The 19,897-nt window shown below is 39.3% G+C and overlaps 5 protein-coding genes across 6 annotated transcripts; 3 read left to right on the forward strand and 2 right to left on the reverse strand.

The window, feature by feature from the left end:
• Positions 1-13: 13 nt before the first annotated feature.
• LOC128262533 (uncharacterized protein KIAA2013 homolog) lies at positions 14-2,457 on the reverse strand. The gene is made up of 5 exons (XM_052996848.1): positions 2,169-2,457; positions 1,642-2,116; positions 649-1,581; positions 463-587; positions 14-396 (listed from the first exon to the last, which is right to left on the reverse strand). Exons 1-5 carry the CDS (start codon positions 2,353-2,355, stop codon positions 209-211), a joined length of 1,908 nt encoding a protein of 635 aa, XP_052852808.1. The 5' UTR covers positions 2,356-2,457; the 3' UTR covers positions 14-208.
• A 571-nt stretch (positions 2,458-3,028) lies between these two features.
• On the forward strand, positions 3,029-4,053 carry LOC128262540 (adenosine 5'-monophosphoramidase HINT3). Its single transcript, XM_052996859.1, has 3 exons — positions 3,029-3,418; positions 3,483-3,673; positions 3,734-4,053. Exons 1-3 carry the CDS (start codon positions 3,112-3,114, stop codon positions 3,773-3,775), a joined length of 540 nt encoding a protein of 179 aa, XP_052852819.1. The 5' UTR covers positions 3,029-3,111; the 3' UTR covers positions 3,776-4,053.
• A 422-nt stretch (positions 4,054-4,475) lies between these two features.
• LOC128262531 (BRCA2-interacting transcriptional repressor EMSY) lies at positions 4,476-10,411 on the forward strand. Its single transcript, XM_052996847.1, has 5 exons — positions 4,476-4,721; positions 4,852-5,026; positions 5,088-5,358; positions 6,553-8,863; positions 9,048-10,411. Exons 1-5 carry the CDS (start codon positions 4,661-4,663, stop codon positions 9,269-9,271), a joined length of 3,042 nt encoding a protein of 1,013 aa, XP_052852807.1. The 5' UTR covers positions 4,476-4,660; the 3' UTR covers positions 9,272-10,411.
• Positions 10,412-10,510: 99 nt separating this feature from the next.
• Positions 10,511-15,782, reverse strand: LOC128262538 (derlin-1). Its single transcript, XM_052996857.1, has 4 exons — positions 15,432-15,782; positions 15,116-15,370; positions 14,946-15,056; positions 10,511-10,893 (listed from the first exon to the last, which is right to left on the reverse strand). Exons 1-4 carry the CDS (start codon positions 15,674-15,676, stop codon positions 10,767-10,769), a joined length of 738 nt encoding a protein of 245 aa, XP_052852817.1. The 5' UTR covers positions 15,677-15,782; the 3' UTR covers positions 10,511-10,766.
• LOC128262536 (probable G-protein coupled receptor Mth-like 7) lies at positions 13,108-14,668 on the forward strand. Of its 2 annotated transcripts, XM_052996854.1 has the most exons (6): positions 13,108-13,230; positions 13,391-13,567; positions 13,641-13,841; positions 14,104-14,269; positions 14,334-14,528; positions 14,585-14,668. In XM_052996854.1, exons 1-6 carry the CDS (start codon positions 13,212-13,214, stop codon positions 14,601-14,603), a joined length of 777 nt encoding a protein of 258 aa, XP_052852814.1. In that variant the 5' UTR covers positions 13,108-13,211; the 3' UTR covers positions 14,604-14,668. The 2 variants fall into 2 exon arrangements, with proteins under 2 accessions (XP_052852814.1, XP_052852813.1); XM_052996853.1 differs by lacking the exon at positions 13,108-13,230 and having other exon boundaries at positions 13,312-13,567.
• Positions 15,783-19,897: the final 4,115 nt, after the last annotated feature.

Here is a 19,897-nt window from a genome sequence, read left to right on the forward strand (position 1 = left end):
TTTAACTAGGCTCTTTCTTAAAGTTTAACATGTAAAACAAATACGTTTTAATTATTATTTGTGGTTAACTAGATACACATCTATCGGACCACTTAACTGTTTCAAAAGCAACTTAAGGTACTAACAATGGTTTAAAAGCTGAGTTGTCAAATTTTTCATTACGATATTCCATATTTTACTAGCATCCAATTTATATATACAACTAGGATCACGGTTTGTTATAACGATATCTTAACTTATCGCTCGGCTCGCAGTACTCCTTGATAATGAGCTTGCACAGGAATATGTGGAATACTATGATTATTGCACATACGGAAACCCAGAAAAGCGTTGGCAGGCCACCCAGTTGATGTCCATGCCGATGCAGGGCAATCAAATGCTGCTCATGGGCAGGAGCTGCAAATTACAATTAAAATAGTTAAAAATGGGATTTGGTTTGAATTTCCTTGTCCAAAATATTACCTTCAACCACTTCCTTGACATGGATGGCATGGTGCAGTTCTTCCATGTGCTGCTTGTCCTCTGTTATGTATAATATTGCTGTCAAAGGTTCAGTCAATTTAACTGGGAATTGTCGTCGATTTGGCCTGCAAAATTGAACCACAATTAAAATAAAATACTTTAGGAAGACAAATAGGTTATAATTACGTGAGCAGCACGGGTTCATCTAGGCAGCCACCATCGCAGGCATAATAGCTCCTATCTGAACGATCCAGCGCCACATTGATCACCGCCTTGTTGTCATCTTTCACAATAATGGTGACATTGACATGGGTTTTATTGCCGTAATTGAGGCGCCTGAAATGGAAATCCCGGTGCAGGAACTTCGGATGAATGTTGCACTCCAGGTGCTGATTGCTAAATCGAAAGCTGCCAAAGCTCAGAACCATGCCTTGGATAACACCCGATGCTCCAGCTCGAATGAGATTGTGGCAGCCTTGCTTTTCCAACGTTAGCATCCACGATGAAACCAGAGAGTTGAGCTGCTGCAGATTGGACATCTCCCGCCAAAGATTCTCCGCCTGCAGCGTGTGATACGAATCGTAGCAACCTTCGGCGTAGGTGAGAGCCTTTGCTATATCCTCTTTTTTCGAGGCACCCATCTCCTCGAACTCGAAACTGCGCACTTGCGACAGAACGGCATACATAGTGGCGTTGATGCGATCGCCATTCAAGCTGTTCTCCGCCTTGGAAGTGCTTATCGTAAAGCCAGTGGCCCACAAATCCGTCCACACATCGATGTGCTCTTGTCGGTAGTTGTTTATGCTATTCTGCGAGCCAGGATTCGAAGCCTTGGAGTCGAGTTTCTGCAGCAGCTTAATCATGGTCTGTGAGGCCTGTTGCTCAATGGTTTCGCTTATTCCCTTGACTTGAGCCTCCGGCACTGGCTTGGAGTACTGCACTGCGATGGGATACACAATCCGAACTGTGCCACGCTTCCTCAGCTGCAATTTGGAATCCATTTGTGGCTTTACTATGGTAATTACAATGGATTTACTGGGATTTTCGGGCTGAGGCTGCATTATGCCCGTCAGCACTTCCAGTTCATTGTAGGTAAACATTCCTACAGAGTACGCTTCACTGAAATGGGGATGGGAATTCTGTTTAGCTATAATCAAAGGAAATATTGGTTTACCAAACCTGAGGGCCACAGTTCGTTTGGTCAGTTTTGGAAGATTGACGCGTGGCATAATCAACTCGATATCCTCTATTAGGTTCCTGGTATTTGTGATCTGCAGCTCCTGCATGAAGATATTCGGCTGGGTGCGATGTGCGTAGTAGGTGTAGGAAACAAAGTAGCCAGCGAAACACTGGAATCTATGGACCATTCCCGTCAAATACTCCACCACAGTGGCCTCTTTTTCGCCATTAGATCCGCCGGTAACGGAGACCACCGGCTGCAAGCGAATGGGCAGTTGCATGGACCTGCCATTTTTGATGTTCACAAAGGCGTCGTGGGCTATCTCCAATCCCAGATAGCCATTGCCAACGTAGGGCGTGAAATCGCGTTCGCCGGGCATTTTCGCTGGTGACACGTGACGAATATTTGCATCGAACTCATAGTTCTGGAGGATGAAGGGCGTCAGCCGATCGTCCATGCACATGCTATGGGGATCTGCAAAACATAATGATCAGTATATAGATCGTCAAGAATGGGATCTACTCACCCTTCTGTTCGGGGGCACTAAGGAAGATATAGCGAAAGATCGGCGGAATCATATAGAAGACCATACAAAGACCGAGGAGGAGCAGGAACAATCGGCGGTAGGAGGACATGGTGCCCTCCGCCAGGCGTTTCATTCGACGCATCACATCTCCGGCATCGAACTTGCTTTTCGCTGAGCGGAGCAACATTTTCCAGCTGTGTTTTTTCGCCGGAAAAATTCGGAAAATAGAAAAACATTTCAATTCAAGACCATTTTTGCGCTTCCCAGTGAATGACAGTTCCTATAGCGATGGTTTTACTGTTTGCCTACGAAATCGATATTTTTGGATATCGATAAATAGCTTTTGATACCCTTTAAAAGGTATGATATATCCACTGAAAATTTAGTGGTTTTGAATGATAATTGAGTACCACTCAAATTTTATTTGATTTCATTTGATTGGCTTTAAGATTATCATTACGCAAGACTTTGATGCGCACATGCAAAGGCAATTTTAATTTGGTTGTTCTAAATCGAAAGTTTATTTTTTTTTTAATGTCAAACTTTCAACTTAAAGCGAATGCTTATTTGTTTTTTGATTGTCTTTTCCCGAAGGGTATGGATTGCCTATTTTATACAAATTGAAGCCAATATGCATTCATATAGGTCCTTGGACTTTTCGTAATTATTTTTATTTAAGTGGTTGAACTTAACGAAATATGAACTCGCAAACTTTTTAAGCCTATATCCTATCCTATAGTTCAAGTATCCTCTTTTATTTTTGTTCGTGAAACATTTAAAATTCCCGCCTTAGAATAAAATCTGTTTGAATGGCAAAGTAAGACCGTTCGACTGTTAAAGGGTTAATACCCCGCTACAAAATGTACACAATTTATCAAAACAATTAACTTCACTCCAAAAAACCGATCTTAACATCACATTTTCATAGAAATAATTGCAAAATATGATTAAAGAAAGCGTTATGAAACGAAAGAGATTGTATATAGTCGGCCTGGCTGGCCTGGGCCTCATAATTTTAGTGTCGATCTATAAATGTGGAAGCAATCGGCCTCCAGTATCCCAAATTCGAGATTGTTTCTTCTGTGATTTTGCCCACCATCGAAAAGGACCTCCACCTGTTTTGGAGGTGGAAACGGATGAGTATGTGATCTTCAAGGACAAATATCCTGCAGCACAGCACCATTATCTGGCGATTCCTAAGGAGCATTTCGACAGCTTGCAGGTTCTCAATGGATCCCACTTGGGATTGGGTAAGTTAAGCCACGTTTCAGGTGATTAGTATTCATAATATTTAATTATTGTTTTTATCTATAGTGCAACGCATGGAGGAGGGCATGATGGAGTTTTTGAGATCAAAAAATATAGATCCCAAGCAGGCGATCATTGGATTCCACTTGCCACCATTCATTTCGGTGCGCCACCTTCATTTACATGGCATATATCCCCCTTCCGACATGGGCATTGGAAATACGATCAGTTTTATGTCTTCATTCTGGTTTAAAAAGGTCGTTAAAACATATGTTTACTTTTGTTATCAACTGATTGTTATTATTGTTTACTTTCAGTCGGAGGACGCAATACGAGAGTTGGAGGGAAGGGAACTTTGAGAACAATTGAGTTTGTGGCAAAATTGTACTTTTGTAATGCAATATTAGATATGCATACATATACATATGCAAATATTAACTTTAAGAGATCTGTTTACCTGTGACCGACAATTGTTGCATCAAACTGTGACTGATTCCCAGTGATAACGAACCTCAGGTCCCAACTGTAGGACGTCTTAGACAAATTTACAAAGCAAATATATATAAATATTGCTTACCATTTATTGTATATATTTTAATTTTTAAACTTCATTAACGGTTACAACCAAAAATAAAGTGACAATTAATGGCCCTGGAACTATAAATGCCCGCGCTCTTAACTTTCTTAAGATTAGCTTATATATATCTATCTATATTATATATATCTAAATATCTTCCATAGATTTGTTTGTCTGACTATCAATTGTCGCATTAAACTGTGACTGATTCCCAGTGAACAAATCTAGATCACAGCATAGGAACTTTAAGAAAAATGTACAAATCAAAAATATTTAAACAATGCTTACCAATTATTGTAATTATTTGAATATGATATAAAATAGTATAATTTGGTGTTCAAACAAGTAAATAAAGTCAAGATTTCTAGTCACTTTCCAGTCACTACCTTGAACGCATCTCTCTCGTACCCCATTCCCTGTGAATGGCCATCTCAGGCAGTGCTGCTCAGCGCGCACTTTTTGGCTGCTGCCGCTGCTTCTTCTTTCGCGCATCGCTGTCCGCGTTGCGGTGTGAGTGGCTATGAGATATTAGAAACGCTGCCCTCGGAGTTTGTTTTAATTCGAGCAGGATTGATTTGATTTAATCCAGCGTTGGCCAAAGCTCAAGCAACCTGAAAAACGAAGGGATCGCCGACGGCCGAGGACATCGTTGAACGGGAAAGTCGTGATGTGGCCGCAAACGCTGGAAATGTCGCGGGACGAGTGCCGAGGCATGCTGCGTCGACTTGGTGAGAGCGCACCAGAAAGTGGTCCACGAAAGCCTGTCCCAGTCGTTCCGGGCAGCTATCAAGGATTACCCCTCCAATGGGAGCACCCTCAACTAAAACACACCTTCCTTATTGCATGTCCAACACCCAGAACTCGAGTCTTATTCGCATGTGGTCAGCGTTTTTCGCGCCCAAGGAGCCCTAAGTGAAACCAAGGCGAAATTGCTGGAGGAGCTGCGCCAGCAGTTCCACATCAACCAGGAGCGCCATCGGGCGGAAGTGCGAAGGGCGGTCAACGATGAGCAGCTCTGCACCATTGCCGAGAAGTGAGTGCTCCTTTAGTGCCCTGCCAGCGTAAGCCCTGTAATAACCTATAATCTCTTCCAGCGTTTGCGGTCCCAACACCTGGCAGGAGTGGTCGCGTGAAGGACGTCGTTCGTACCCCCTGCTACCCAGGATCAGTCCGCAAACAGCACTCAGTATCGTTGCCAGTGATCTGGCGGCAAAGGCATGCGAGGAAAATGCCAAATTGGCGGCTCCTGCCGAAACGGGGGCCCACTTTGGAGAAGCCCTCTTGGAGCAGGCCTCTCTGATGAGCCTGAAGTATCCTCGTGGTGGCAGGAACCAGGATCAGCCTATGGTGATCTTGGAGGAGCCGGTGAGTTACATAATCCCACCGTTTCAATTTGCTCTCGTTTAAGGGGCCAAAGCAAAAGTACAGACTGTACCTGCCATGAAAATCTAATGGGTGGCTGTTAATAAACCCGCTAATAAGTTGAATAGGCCGTATTGCCTTACAAATTCAAACCTAAATCATTGATTATGCCTCAAACAGAGCTAAAAAACACAAATTTTTGTCAAAGAATGAGAAATCTCCCACTCAAACCTGCTCCAATTGGCGTTTTATATGCCAATAAGAATGACCTTTAGGCGGGAAAAGTTATAATATGTATTAATTTATTACTTTACATTTACTTTTGCCACATTACAGGTTTGTCAATGTTCTTTCTTAGATTTATTGATATATATCTTTGCTAATCAGCCAATTTAACTTTAACTGCCATTAACAGAAAACTGTGAGTATCTGTTAATATGTCTGTTAAGGTTCTGTTGGGCACCGACTGTTATCGATAGCGGTTTAACATTAACAACCGTTCAAATTGGATTTTGAATGGGATTATATAACATTGAAACACATATAAGAATTTGACGATTTAGTTTTAAGATTTAAAGTGGGGAGTTTTAAAAATGATTGCATTTTAAAGTTTTCAAATAATTTAAATTAAATGAATTAATTTATTTTATATTTGTAAGGCAGAGTTGGTTTATTGATTGACAGAGCTATTATTATTTATTATATTGAGGTTTTTCTTACTATTTATTACAATAATTTAATCAAACGGAATCTGAGTGGTATTACATAACAGGGAAAAAATATAAGAATTTTTGTTTCAGTTTTTGAAACTAAGGAGAGGCATTTTAAAATTTAATAAATGTTAAATAACGAAATTCAATATTATTAGTTATTAAAGGAATGCACTAGCTTGTAATATTTTCATAAATTTATTATTTATATAGTATTTATTTTATTTTTGGACTTTTATTAAGTTTGTTTCATAGGTTTTAGAAATCCCGAAATTGTATTACTTTCTTTAGATATTTAATTATGCCGTCCATGTATTAAATTTAACACTTTCTACTTTTAACAAACAACTTTTAAAGCTCTAAATTTTTCAAATATTTGAATATCCTTAGATATTGTAAACTTTTTATTTTATTTTTTGTTTTTACTTTTTAAAAAATTCCTAAATATTTACTAACTTTTTCTAATTACTCTTTACCTCCCCTCCAGTTTAAAGTACCCGATGTGCCCAACGAGGTGAAGAAGATGACCCAGAAGCGCAAGGAGAACGAGAGCGGAGTGGAGGGCAAGCCCAACAAGAAGCGGCACATGCAACAGCCCCACGCGCAGCAGTCACATTTGCAGATTCCCCAGCAACAGCAGCAGCAGCAGTCTCAGCAGCTGAGTCCATCCTCGAATCCCGCCGCCGAGGAGGGTGATCCAGTGCCGCTGGAGAAGCGACTGAGTCCTCGCACCCTTCAGCAGCGCTACTTCTATCAGCAGCAGATGAAGCACAAGCAGCGGCTGGCCAGCAAAAGGAACTTGGCCAACAGTTTGGGTTCGCCCTCCTCGCAAGCGGGAAATCCTTTGGGCGGCAGAAACGCATCCGCTTTGGGTGGCGAACCCTCGCCCAGCAAGAGGATAGCTGCGCCGGCCAAGAGTGGCAGGCGAAAGCAGAAGCAACTGCAGCATCAGCAGCAACAAAAGTTGCATCAGCAGCAACATCAACAGCAACAACAGAAAGTATTAATGCAATCGGCGACGGAGACGACGGTGCCCAATCATTTGGTGGTGCAGCCGCATGTGGAGTATGTGCTCGACGAGGCACTCAAAACGTTGGCGGCCTCCACGCCCCCAACGCCAACGCCCACCGCCTCCACAGCCACAGCCACGCCCCCGTACACCTTCCTCAACGATCTGAGGCCATTGGTCACGCTGAAGCCACTGAAGCCCATCAAACCGGCGGTCTATGGTCCGCAAAGTGCTGAAATTGGTTCACCCACAACGCCGGGCTCTCGAGGATTTGCCAACTCACCGATTATTTTCAAGGACAAGCTGCAGGCTTCGCCAGTGCAGGTCAGTGCAGGCCAAAGTCAGAGCACCTCGCCCGTCAAGAAGTATGTTCTGGAGGATACGTTACCGGCGTCTGCTGCCACACCCACGCCCATTTCCACGGCAAATCTTCCCCTGGCACCGCAAATTATCAGTGTTCAACAGATCCCAGCTCCGCCGATGGGCGCCAAATTGAAGCCAACAGCAGTGCAGTCGCCAGTCGTCAGTACCAACTCCACGCTCCTGCCACCGGGCTCCAAGATTACGCCCAAGAAGTTTAATATTCTGGAGGGCGAGGCCAAGCCCAAGACATTGCCCAGTTCAGCTGTTAGATTGCTGCCCTACACGGAGCCCTTGTCCTCGCTGAAGGACTCCAGAGTGACGCCCTTGAGCAGCGCCTCCACAGTAAATATTATCAAGAATATACCAGCTAGTAGTTTGAACAACACGCTGATCACACCGCTGCCCTCGGCAGGCAGCACAATGTCGGCCAATTTGTTCAGGGCGAAGGTGACCGCACCTCAGATAAAGGCTGCCACTGGTTCTGCGGTAATTGCTGGTGCTACAACTTCAGCAGCTGCCCCGCAAATTCTGGGAAATATCAAGCTCACGAGCAGCTCGGGCGGAGCCATCAAGCAGGTGCCCAGCAGTGCCCTGCGAAACATTAAGATTTGCTCACCCAATGGCAAGGTGTTCCTGCAGCCAGGAAAACTGCCAGCTGGCAGCATCATACACAAGCTCAACAACACAAGCAGCAGCAGCTCGTCGGGAAGCCTGGTGACCACCAGCACCACCACCACCACAGCTGTTTCGCCAACGAATCTGCCAGCTCGCGAGCAAAGAATAAGCATACAAAAGATGCAAATACTGCAGCCGGCGGCCGCAGGAAGTGGGAATTGCGGAGGCAATAGCACCAACACCAACACCACCACCAGCAGCAGCAGCAGCACAACCACCAAGCAAAGTTTGGGTGGCAGTAAAGCCACCACACTGACCTTCGCCACTGCGGGCGGTGGTAAGAACAATCTGGTCTTCCTGCCAGCGAGTGCGGCCAGCGGCATGAGGGCGCTCACCTTGGCCAGCAAGCCCAAGTCGAATGTGCTGGTTATCGGAGCAACTACTTCCCCGGCGCCGGCGACCAGTGCCACATCTCCAAATCCATCGGCAGGGCAGTTGAAACCCAAACCCAATCAGTTGATAACAGAGGACACACCCATCGATATCATCAATATGCCCATCATAGTGGCGGATAATGGCACCGCCACAGAGCTCAATCCCTCGTCGGTGAAGAACTCTCCACTGGTGGTGTTCAATGCCACGGATTGGGAGATGGAGCTGGACCAGGCGGCCACCAAGACGTCCAACACGGCCTCAAAGCAAAACCTAGACGATGTCATCATCGAGGAAGATGAAGATATCGAGGAGGAGATGGAGGAGAGGGAGAGGGAGAGAAATGAACAAGAATCTACCATGGACCTGAACAACAGCAGTGAGTTGGGGTTATTTTGTTTGGCAAAAGTTGGAATTTGGTTTCGTTTTAGTTCACTTAATCAAATTCAGTTGAGAGCTGTATAAAGTAGGGTCAAGTTGGTGAACTTTTGCATGTTTTAAATCCAATTTCAGCATTTTAAACTCATTTAAGTAACAAATACTAATATCTCTTCATTTTGCAGTCATTGAACTGCATCCGGAGGATGACAGTGCCATTGAGTACGTGGACATGGACTTGGAGCAGCCCATCGAGATCGAGAGCACCAGCAACATATCGGCAGAGACGGCAGCCACCACCACCCTGAAAGCAGCCATTGTCTCGGCATCTCCCCAGCAGCAGCAGCAGCAACAGCAGCAGAAGAAGCCATTGGAACAGCCAGTGGGAGCAGGAGCAGCTACCCTTTAGATCGGTCAACCAATCATCAAATAAGTTACCTTAAAAACGATCCCCATTTCGAGATTCGAGTGAGAGAACGCACACACACACACACACACACACACAGCAGACCCGGTTTGAATTAGTTTTAGTTAGTAGTTTAGCGTCAATGTCGAAAGTTTTCCTTTTATTAGTTTTAAAGATTCGCAAGCCGAAGCCTTGGAGCAAAGTGCAAGATTATCGTATGCTAATTTGTGGAGCCTAAGTTAAGGATGAGCAATAATTTAAGTTGCCAAATCACACACACACACTCACACTCACACAACCACCACTGTTTTAAACATTTAATCGTATAGTGAAAAGTATATCCTGGAATTTGTGTTAGCTTTAGTTTTATCAGATCATTTCATTTAATTTCATTTCATTTCGTCCGCCTGCAATCTTTGGAGCCTGGAATCGAACCCCTTCTCTCCTGTAAATAAGGCAGATGCCACTGCAGACTTACCTTAATTTTGTATAGCTTGTAAATAGAGTCCACACTTCGCCGCCCACCCCCCCCCAAAAATCATCTTTTGCCTAGCATAATTTCGTTCTAGTTTAGTTGCCTAAGTTCATATCCCCAGAAAAAGAAAAAACACAAAAAAATTCGAGAAACACGCAAGCGTAAAGTGAGAAAAAATTTTTTAAATGTTAAACCTTAAAGATTTCTTAATTGTATGAGATTATAGACCCTAGTTGACCCGAAACCCGAACATGTAAATATCAGATGAATTTCGAAATGCAAACTCTGTATCGCATAATTAAATATACATATGTATAGACACACACATGTTTAAAGGAAAGAAAACTCATGCCACAAACCCAAACACACACGAAACAAAAAAAAAAAAACAGATGATTAACCATAAACAATTTATAGATGTTAAGTATTTTATGCGTCGATTTTGTAAATCCAAATATTAAAAGAAATGTTGTAACTTTTAGACAAAAGCCCAAAATGAAAGCAAACTGAAACACCATTAGAAATCAGAGAATCATCCTCCCCTCCACAAAAAAACGAGCAGAAAAGTAAATAATGTAATACAAAAATATTGTTGAACGATGCGTGTCGCTGTAAAATTTTTAGCATAGAAATTTTAAACGAAATAAATTTAAATGTAATAAAACAAAGTGTTTTTTATGCATATTCTCTTAACATCTTTTGGATATGCCCTGCAAGGGCAGGCCAGAAATAAACAAAATCAATTTCAATTCAACAAAACACCAAGGTACTTTTGTCTTTTTTTAATGGTTAAATATATGTACAAACATATATCAATATAATTTCATTAATGCACAATGCAATCCTGCCACTTAACATGTTAACTTATTGCTGTTGCCAGAGAATCGAATGGTGTTGGAAAAATATAGGCTACAGGCCATTTGCTGTTTGTATAAGAGTTTGGTTAGGAAAAAAAGGGGATACCAAACCATAGAAAAAGGGAATTAGTCTAGTTCTAGTTTCGATGATCAGTGTTCAGGGCGTTCAGTTCCGACCCAAGGTCATTCCCCGGCCCCAAGGACTCTCGGGCGCCTGTCGCGGTGGCGCTCTGCTCTCCGGCGGCACTCCAAAGCCACCGAATCCGCCGGAAATATCCGGCACAAGACGTTTCCTGAAAGTTGAAAGTGGAAAATTAAAGTTTATTTAAAGAAAAGGTATGGAATTCTTGGGTGTTTTAAGAGCTTTACCCTCAATTGTAATTTTTTAACAATTTTGATTGCTTAACTTTGAATATTTATTTATTTAAATATCAATTCGATCCAAAGTAAATTAACAAATTAAATCATTGAAAGAAAAAATCGACAACTGTCTAGTGTCATTTCTTAAAACGTTTTATAGAAATTGCATTTTGGAATTGTTGACCAAAATAAATTGAACATTTTTGGCAGTCTTGTTAAATTTAAATATAAATGTTAAAATGTATATATTAATACCAAAAAACTACATTTTTTTACCCTTGCAGATTGTATATTGAGAGATTGAGATTGAGTAAAAAAACCTTCCTAATTAAAATTTATAACAATTAAAAATAAAATCGTATGGCTAATGGTTAGAGTTTCTGCAGGTCTTACATTTTATTTAAAATGTAAGGTAAATTCTGAGGTAAATTCTGTTTACCTCTGTATATTACTTAATTAGATTGTTTAAACTTCTTTAAAACCATCATTAAAAAAGGCTTTGATTTTCCGTTACCGAATTAAATAAATCGCCATAAATATTGGTAATAAATGTTGCATTTTCTTTGTATTTGAAACGTTCAAGAAATGTTTTCAAATTCAAAAAATGTTTATAATATAAGTAATGTAATTGCTTTAGAGTTAATACAAGATTTATATAATATACTTGAAGTAAGATATATATCGAACTTTGTACCCTTATTCCACCATTGCAGCGAAAACAGGAAGTAAATTCAAATGACTTCTTAGAGATTAGGTGCACAGGGTACAAATGGGCGCACATAGATTAGAGTAGAGTAAACGAAATAACAATTTAATTCCCTTGGACCAACATATTGTAAAAACTCGATAAATTCGTTCTCAAGTGGAATGGGTGCGAATGGATTTGGTCGCCAAAATTTTTTGTTAAGAATGCCCAAATTATTAGGGACAAATAGAAATATTAAAAGGAGGTTTTTTTTATACCCTTGCAGAGGGTATTATAATTTAAGTCAAAAGTTTGCAACGCAGTGAAGGAGACATTTCCGACCCTATAAAGAACATATATTCCTGATCAGCATCACTAGCAGAGTCGATCTAGCCATGACCGTCTGTCCGTCCGTTTCTACATAACTAGTCTCTCAGTTTTTAAGCTATCTGCATGAAACTTTCCCAAAAGTTGTCTTTCTGTTTGTTTGTTTGTTTGTTTGTTGTACATAAGTCGGAACGAGCCGAGCCCCCATAGGAACAATCGGAAAAATAAATTTAACTTAGCTGTTTTTTAAATTTTTTTTTAGTTCTTCGACCAATAGTAATGGTTAAGTATTTCAGAATTACGGTTTAAATTTCATCAAAATTGGATGACTATATCATATAGCTCCCATAGAAACAATAAAAATATATAAAGAAACCCATATTATTAGCAGGTATTCATTCATTCATTCATTTCATTTTGATTTCTCTATCTTAATGTGAAAAAGGACAACTCACTTTACGTTAAATAATGAAAATTATTTATAATAAATAAATGTCACAAAATTCTCATCCAATAATTTCCTTCCAACTGAATTTAGTACAAAGAGATTTCTGTCACACCCCGGATATAACAAATATTCCAAATAAATGCCAAAAGCCAACAAATTATTTTGTCTGACATTTTTCGGCTGTCTGAGTAAGACATTTTTAACATTGAACTGTTGAAAATCAAGGGAACATCAAAACTTGTTCCTCTTGCATTGTTAAAAAGCACATCCGAGTGAATGCAACATTGTAATTGACATAGTATCTGGATTTTATGAAATCAAAAATATATAAATATATTAAAAACATATATGAGTGCGCATATAAAAAAAAAAACGAATGCCTTTTATTTCCCTTTTTATTTTCGGATGGAAGCTAAGTGACATAGTCTTGCAACTTTCCGGCGAGCAGAATTAAGTTCGAACGAGGAGTAGAACTCAAATTTGAATTCCCCTTATATCCTCTAGTGTTCCTTTACCGATAAAGTTCTTTCTCCAGGGGAATCGGTCGACTTCAGTGGGGTACTCTCCGAGTTCAATATAATAGAAGTGCCTACGCTCAGTATTTACATGATTCCAAATGATTTATTCGGGCACTGGAAAAATCAGCTGCGAGCATTAATGATCGAGATAAAAATCTTGGGCAGTTTGAGAATCGGCTCAGTTTTTCTGCTGTTGATATAAAAACTAAGCAATCTGCAATCGACGGTTAGTCGAATTGGGCACTTCGTATTGAAAGTTGTACATTTTACACCATGCTTTGGAAAGTAATCGGTAAAGTTCTATTCAATACATTAGTTTTCTTCGGGTTTCCAAGCTTGTGTGGATTTCCAACCCAAGTTAACAACTGGATGAATGCAGGCGGTCAAAGAAATCGTATCTCGCTATACAACTTATCCTTTTACCTTTCCTTCTCCTTTTTTATTATTTTTAGGCGATTTAATAACCATGACTTGCGCTGGCCTAACAATTGCAGTGTATCTCTACGTGGAAAAACTTCGAAATGTGCTCGGAAAGTGCATTGTCAGCAACCTTTGCTGTTTGCTCATCATTTCTCTGGATAGAATTGCTGATAATATGGTTAAATTTATCGATATGCCTCCAATATTAGGTTTGTTGTTGATTGCAGAGATTTTTAAAACTTTTGCTGAAATTATATTTTAATTTGCATTGATCGTTTTCAGATAACGTTGTCGTTGACTTCGCATTCGCTTACTATCTCTGGTTTTCTATCATTAGCTATCACCTGTGGAAATTGCTAACGTCACTTAGTTGCGCTGAAAATCCTAATCAGTTTCGGATCTACAGCATCTTTGTCTGGGTCACAACTTCTATTTATGTTTCAGCCTTATATATAATGCGACGCTATTTAAACATCAGTTCAGGTGATTTTACAAAGCTTTCATAGCTTGTTATATATATAGAAAAACGCAATGTTTTGTCAGTATTCGTTCTAAATAACTCTAAGTTAAAATCTGTCACGACCAAAAGTCATGAAAAACTGACAAAACATTGTAAAATCGAGTCGTCAAAAGCTCATTCGACTCGATATAAAATATTTTAGTAACGGGCGTTCGAGCTTTGGAACGATCGACTATATTTAAAAAGGTTACACTGTATCTAAACACATATTATTTCTTTTCACAGAAACGGCAAGTCTCATGATATGTTTGCCTAAATGTGTCGCATATGGCTTCAACGTTGTAATGTTTATCCTAACGGCTCACTACATGATCAAAGTGAAAAGAGAACTGAACCGGTATAAGGTACAGGAGGAGACGACGGTGACCTGCCTTGATATCGACAGTCAGACGTAAGAAAAATTTCTTTGTAAAATAGTAACCAAGCGTAATAATTATTCCGTATTGGAATTATAGTTATCTACAGTTTGTGCGAATCTCTGCCTTGATGGGCGTGTCTTATATCATTTTCGCAATTTTTTACTATATTAGACAAAGTTATTTTAATGAACGGCCATTTTGGGTTGTCATCTGTTTCGATCGCTTTTATGGTGCTTTCATTTTTTTGATGCTCATTCCAAGGCGCAGCACACTTAGCCTGCTAGTGGACAGGTAAATCCTTAATAATTGAGATAGACCTTAAAATTACTTGATTCTCGTACTTTCAGCTTTGCAGCGCAAGCTTAAAAGTTTCACCGAAATGCTCCGCAGTCCTCATTTTATTATCTACACAACACCAAAAATAATTATTGTCCGTTTTTACAAAAAAAAAATTCTTACTTAAAAAACATTTAATATATTTTAATATTTTGAATGAATTTAATTTATTTATTTATTTTATACGGAAGAAGGTCCCATAGGAACAATAAAAATATAAAAATCGGAAACGTGTCCTTCACTGCGGTGCAAACTTCTGACTGAAATTATAATACCCTCTGCAAGGGTTTAATTACCTACTTTTGCGTTGAAACTGGTGTTAACCTCTTAAAAGGTTCCCGTTTGTATTTAATTTACAGAAGTTATACTCACAGAAATTGCGGCGTTTCCAGCAGGGCAGTGCCGCCCAGATCCTGGGAGTACTGGAACTTGAAAAAGTAGTAGACATGCCCGTTGAAAATGCCCACTAGGGAGGCCAGGGAGCTGCAAGATCACACAATCATTAGATATAAACACATACAATACCATTATAGACCACTTACAAATGGAAAATAAACTCAAAGGCGGCCAGGACCCAGGGAAGGTACATGGCCTTGAATCTGGTGCCGAACCAAAAGCTCACAGTCACATCCTTGTTCAGCTGGCACCAAATGTAGGTGATGGCCAGGACGAGCATGTCCATGAGGAAGTATACATTGAAGAGCATGCCACCAATATTGGCCAGAACTGCGGAAACGATCAACAGATATAGGTAATCCGCTGGACTTCGGCTATACTGATCCTTCTCCAGTTTGGAGCTGTAATAAACGATAGATATATGTTGTCTTTACTAAGTTTAAATAGCGATATACGACTCACCTGTATTGCACAATGAAAAAGCAATTTATAAGGAAGTGAAACGCGGTGTTTGATGAAATCGGAAAGACGAACAGTGACGTCACACAGCGCCAGAGCTGCAGCTTCCCAAAAATTAGATTTCTGTCAAGATGCAGCCAATATATGGGTATAATGTCGAAGCGGCACAGCATACTCAATACCACCGTGGCCGTCAACCAATATCTGGTGAATCTGGGCAGCGATCGGTACCAAACGCCAGCGTCCATTGTGTTTGGTTTTCTATTTATTCGTGTTTAATTCATAAATTTGATAGTTATACTCCGGGAGTGATTTCGGTATTTTTGTTGCTTTACGTGTCTTTTTAGGGATGGGCAAAATTGGCCATTCGGGGCGAATGGCAAGCGCTCGTGACTATCGGTTAGGGTGACCGCATATAGAACTGAACACGTTTCCGCGTGAATGCTTTCTTTTTTTTATCAATCATGTTATTTGAATTAATATCGCTATTAATAGTTTTAGAAAATGAGTGCAAAATTTATATCAGTTTATTAGGTTATAGTTCAAATAAAAGCATTTGCTAGATTGGCCAGTTGTTAAGACCCTGGAGGTTTCAAGTATTCTAGAGTTTCTGCAGATCTAAAAATGATGAGAGATTCTGTAAGTCTTTGAGAACCTAAAGTTATTTTATGATTAGAATGAGAGGATGATTCCATTATCTCATGTAAGATCCATAATCTCTTAAACTAAAAAATCCCATAAATTGAAATCTAAGTCGCCAGTTTGTAAAATGTCTTTCTTATATATTTATTGAAATATTTTAAAATTACAATTTTTTTTAGACTGTGGATTTAAAATAAGGTAAATTTTATTTAAAAGATTTAAAAATGGATAAAAAATTAATATAGAGCAATATATATATATTTATATATATATCTAAAATCGTCTCAAAAAAAAAAAAAAAATTGTATATTTTGTTTTTATAAAACTATTAATATTATACTGTACAAAAAATTAAGTTGCTTTAAAAAATGCCTCTGTCACCTATTCACTGGGCTTGCAAATTTACCGATTATTGTGATATTCTTTAAGATTTAAATTCAGATCAATCGTTCCTTGCATTGTTTCAGTAACTAAAGCCTCATTCTTTGATTTAAGTTATTTTTCATTATTATTTTTGGTAATCCCCCTCCACTTTTCACCTTTGATCCTGCAATTTGTGATTTTTAGTGGTAACATTTTTGAGCACTGACAAAGCGATGGGCAACAACAAAGCGCACTCACACACATGCAGGAAGGACACTTAATTCATAACAGACGAAAGGACACAGATAAATAACGAAAATTTCGTTACTTCGTTTATTTGGCAACTTTTTTGTGGTATCTTTGTGTGGAGATATGCCTTTGTTAGACAACAAAAAAAATATACATTTTGGACAGGTAAGAAGAAGCGTGTGCCACTCACTCTCACACACCCGAACGCACACGATTGCAATGCAGTGGTGCGAAATTAATCTTGGAAATTGTGCGCTTTTCCAATATCCTGATTTCTCGAGTGCATGTGGATCCCGCTGTGCTGATTAATTTCCGAAAAAATTCACAACTGTCACTAAGAAGATTTGCTTCGCTAATTTTGTAATTTTGGTTTTATTTTTTTTTGATTTTTTTTTTAACGAAAGTAAAAGCCGGTTTTTAGGCAAAATGTGAAGTTCAAATTTCTGGAGTGCCGATGCTTTTAAGTAGCCATTCTATAGGAGTGAGTGAGCTGCCAATAGTTTGTGTGTGGGTGCCTGTTGAATTTCCACCGAGAGAAAGCGAGTGAGAGGGAGAGAGCGAGACAGCGAGAGAGCAACAGTAACAAAATGTCGAGGTTAATTAGGGTAGTGTATGTGTAAGTGAGCGAGGACACACCCACCGATTGGCTATACGAAAATATGGGTGTAAGAGCAGTGCGACGCATGCGCTGCCATTTTGTGCTCCAACTGCGCTGCTTCTTTACGTTTGATACGCCCACTAACGTTGTTTTTTATGCTCATCATTAAGTTCTGAACACATACACGGACATATATTGCATACATAGATGGGCTCTATTTACCTTTGAATTGAGCCTTTTGCCCGGGAACCCAAAAACTCACCTGGATCTCTCGGTCCACCTGGCTCCGTCATTTTGTTGTTGCCGCTAACGTAGGTGCACGGCGAAAAATATTTAACTCTTGGGAAATTCCCCTAGACTACGCATTTTTATTTTAAAATGATTTTACTAAATTATGCTAGCTATCAATAAGTAATAAGTAATGCCGACATACTAATCAGAAAAAAAAATTTAAAGTATCACTGATGCTTACAGGTCAACAAACACGTAATTTGTTACCATTGCATAATAATATTGTAAATTTGATATTAAGGAAAGGGTAATTTTTCTCATATATACGAATATATCAAATCATCACTGATACTTGACCAAATGACCATCAAAATAAGTATCATTTCCCATAAATTTTGTTCTTAGCTTTAAATATAGTTTAAATTTATGATCTCTTCATAACACTCCCTATTTATTTTAGTGTGCTCGCTCATTTCGTTGCGTTCTATGTGGAGAAGGCTTACTTCACTCCTCAGCTTCTTCATTGCGTCTTTTATTTAATATTTTATATGCAAACATTTTATTATCCCTTTTCCAACTTGTGCTGTCGACTTTTTTCCTGCCTTGAATTTTGGCTTTTGTCCATTTCAATTGCTGTAATGAATGCCGTATCTCCTCGTCTTCGTCGCCAGCATCCCTCTTTTATTTTCCCTCCGTTTTATTGTTGCAGACACTTGAGGTGTGGAAAATGCAAAAAGTTGATTTCTTGAGCGCTTTGCGGAAAAGTTTCTTGAAAAAGCTGTCATTATTAAATGGAATCGTCTGTCTAAGGAATCTGGTTGTAATTTCTAAGAAATATTTTAATATTGAAGTCTATGTAGGTTTTAAAGGGGTACCTGTATTAAATATATATCAAGGAAACATTTTCATAGTTATTAAATATCTAAAGCACATTTACGAACTTAAAATGGTCAATAAAAGGCATGACCGTTTCCAAAGTATAGGAATACCATTTCTAAATTGTAAATTCTCATTGCGTTACCTCTACGCATGGGAATTTCATGAAGGCTTTTGACATTTACCTTGCATCTAATTACTGTAATTATTTGATTAAAAAATCTCCCAGGGTGCAGAATCGTTTCACCTTTTCATTTTTCTCCCTGCCCTTTTTCTTTCTCTCCCTCTCCATCTCTCTTTCTCCATCTCCATTACAGGGAAACAATGGCCTTTACATGTGGGTATTTGTGTTCGGTTGTCATGGAATCGGGTGAAAATAGTTCACATGCCCGCGCTGGAAACTGCACAAAAATTCGATTCCATAGGGCATTTTTTCCTTTGCCCTCTGATTTCGATAATGGCCCAGCGGGAGAGGGAGACGGAAAGAGCGTGAGAGGGGGCACCCAAAAAAGCGAAAAAGGAACAAATGCAAACTACTGCTAAAAAATACAGTAGGTGCTGGATATTTAATAAGGTTACGAATATACGTTTCAAATGGTTGATAAATTAAAATTTTATATTTTTTTTCAAAATTGTATAGGTGAACAATTTGGCAGTAGGTGCTGAGTATTAAGAGCGGTTAAAATTATGGATTTTAAAAATATATACGTTTCAAGTTGCTTATAAATGGAAAAAAGGAATTTTTAAAAATTTTATAGGTGTTCATTATTTTACTCTAAAATCTTCTTATTTTATTCCAATTGCTTGTTTTTTTTATAGTTATCTATTATTTGAAGTATAATAATATATAGGGCCTATATTTAATAATTAAGCAACGAACATCTAATAAAAAATATAATTAAATGGAGCCACGTGATTGCACACTAATGGTTTATTTGAAAACAAAAAAAACTCCCAAAGGTATGCTATACTTTTTCAAAAGATCAATAGCGTTTGTTAATTTTTAGATACTTTTAGATTTCAAAAACGGAACTTAATACTATGTATTTTCTGAGTTCATTTGTAGTGTTTTTAAAGTTTAACTTGAAAATATTGATTTACAGTTCTAAAATTAATTAGTGGGATGAATATGATTTAATAATAATAAAATAATGCTAAGAGTAGAATAAAGTGCAAATTAATTATTATCCAAGTCATAAGTATTTGTAATGCAATTATTTCCATGGGTGCGAGTGACCACTGTACTCACCTGTGTAAATGGGAGCGCAAAAAGAGGCAAATCACAAGAGCAGCAGCTCGCGACGATGCCAAATTGCAGTGCAAATATGTACACACCCAGGGGTGGCGAAACGGGGGTTACGGGCGTTACGGATACCAGGCTGGAGTGAGGTTATGTAGGGGCAAGGCGCTTAGTAAAAGGACAGTCAGCAGCTGCAGAATCAGGATAAAGGGAGAGGAAGACGAGAGACGAGAGAAGCAGATGATGAGCATGATGGCGTTAATAGCACAC

Source organism: Drosophila gunungcola, unplaced genomic scaffold, assembly GCF_025200985.1.
Source record: "Drosophila gunungcola strain Sukarami unplaced genomic scaffold, Dgunungcola_SK_2 000001F, whole genome shotgun sequence".
In the NCBI taxonomy this organism is placed as follows: Eukaryota; Metazoa; Arthropoda; class Insecta; order Diptera; family Drosophilidae; genus Drosophila; species Drosophila gunungcola.

What these genes read in the sequence shown, in the direction of transcription:
- LOC128262533 (XM_052996848.1), bottom strand. Translation starts at nt 2,355, where the DNA reads ATGTTGCTCCGCTCAGCGAAAAGCAAGTTCGATGCCGGAGATGTGATG. An exon ending in AAACGAACTGTGGCCCTCAG is followed by an intron (nt 1,582 to 1,641) that starts GTTTGGTAAACC and finishes TCCCCATTTCAG; the next exon opens with TGAAGCGTACTCTGTAGGAA. An exon ending in TGTCAAGGAAGTGGTTGAAG is followed by an intron (nt 397 to 462) that starts GTAATATTTTGG and finishes TGTAATTTGCAG; the next exon opens with CTCCTGCCCATGAGCAGCAT.
- LOC128262540 (XM_052996859.1), top strand. Translation starts at nt 3,112, where the DNA reads ATGATTAAAGAAAGCGTTATGAAACGAAAGAGATTGTATATAGTCGGC. An exon ending in TGGATCCCACTTGGGATTGG is followed by an intron (nt 3,419 to 3,482) that starts GTAAGTTAAGCC and finishes TTTTATCTATAG; the next exon opens with TGCAACGCATGGAGGAGGGC. An exon ending in CTTCATTCTGGTTTAAAAAG is followed by an intron (nt 3,674 to 3,733) that starts GTCGTTAAAACA and finishes GTTTACTTTCAG; the next exon opens with TCGGAGGACGCAATACGAGA.
- LOC128262531 (XM_052996847.1), top strand. Translation starts at nt 4,661, where the DNA reads ATGTGGCCGCAAACGCTGGAAATGTCGCGGGACGAGTGCCGAGGCATG. An exon ending in TGGTGATCTTGGAGGAGCCG is followed by an intron (nt 5,359 to 6,552) that starts GTGAGTTACATA and finishes CCTCCCCTCCAG; the next exon opens with TTTAAAGTACCCGATGTGCC. An exon ending in CATGGACCTGAACAACAGCA is followed by an intron (nt 8,864 to 9,047) that starts GTGAGTTGGGGT and finishes TTCATTTTGCAG; the next exon opens with TCATTGAACTGCATCCGGAG.
- LOC128262536 (XM_052996853.1), top strand. Translation starts at nt 13,312, where the DNA reads ATGCAGGCGGTCAAAGAAATCGTATCTCGCTATACAACTTATCCTTTT. An exon ending in CTATTTAAACATCAGTTCAG is followed by an intron (nt 13,842 to 14,103) that starts GTGATTTTACAA and finishes TTCTTTTCACAG; the next exon opens with AAACGGCAAGTCTCATGATA. An exon ending in CTTGATATCGACAGTCAGAC is followed by an intron (nt 14,270 to 14,333) that starts GTAAGAAAAATT and finishes TTGGAATTATAG; the next exon opens with TTATCTACAGTTTGTGCGAA.
- LOC128262538 (XM_052996857.1), bottom strand. Translation starts at nt 15,676, where the DNA reads ATGGACGCTGGCGTTTGGTACCGATCGCTGCCCAGATTCACCAGATAT. An exon ending in TTTGAGTTTATTTTCCATTT is followed by an intron (nt 15,057 to 15,115) that starts GTAAGTGGTCTA and finishes GTGATCTTGCAG; the next exon opens with CTCCCTGGCCTCCCTAGTGG. An exon ending in CTGGAAACGCCGCAATTTCT is followed by an intron (nt 10,894 to 14,945) that starts GTGAGTATAACT and finishes TTCAACTTTCAG; the next exon opens with GAAACGTCTTGTGCCGGATA.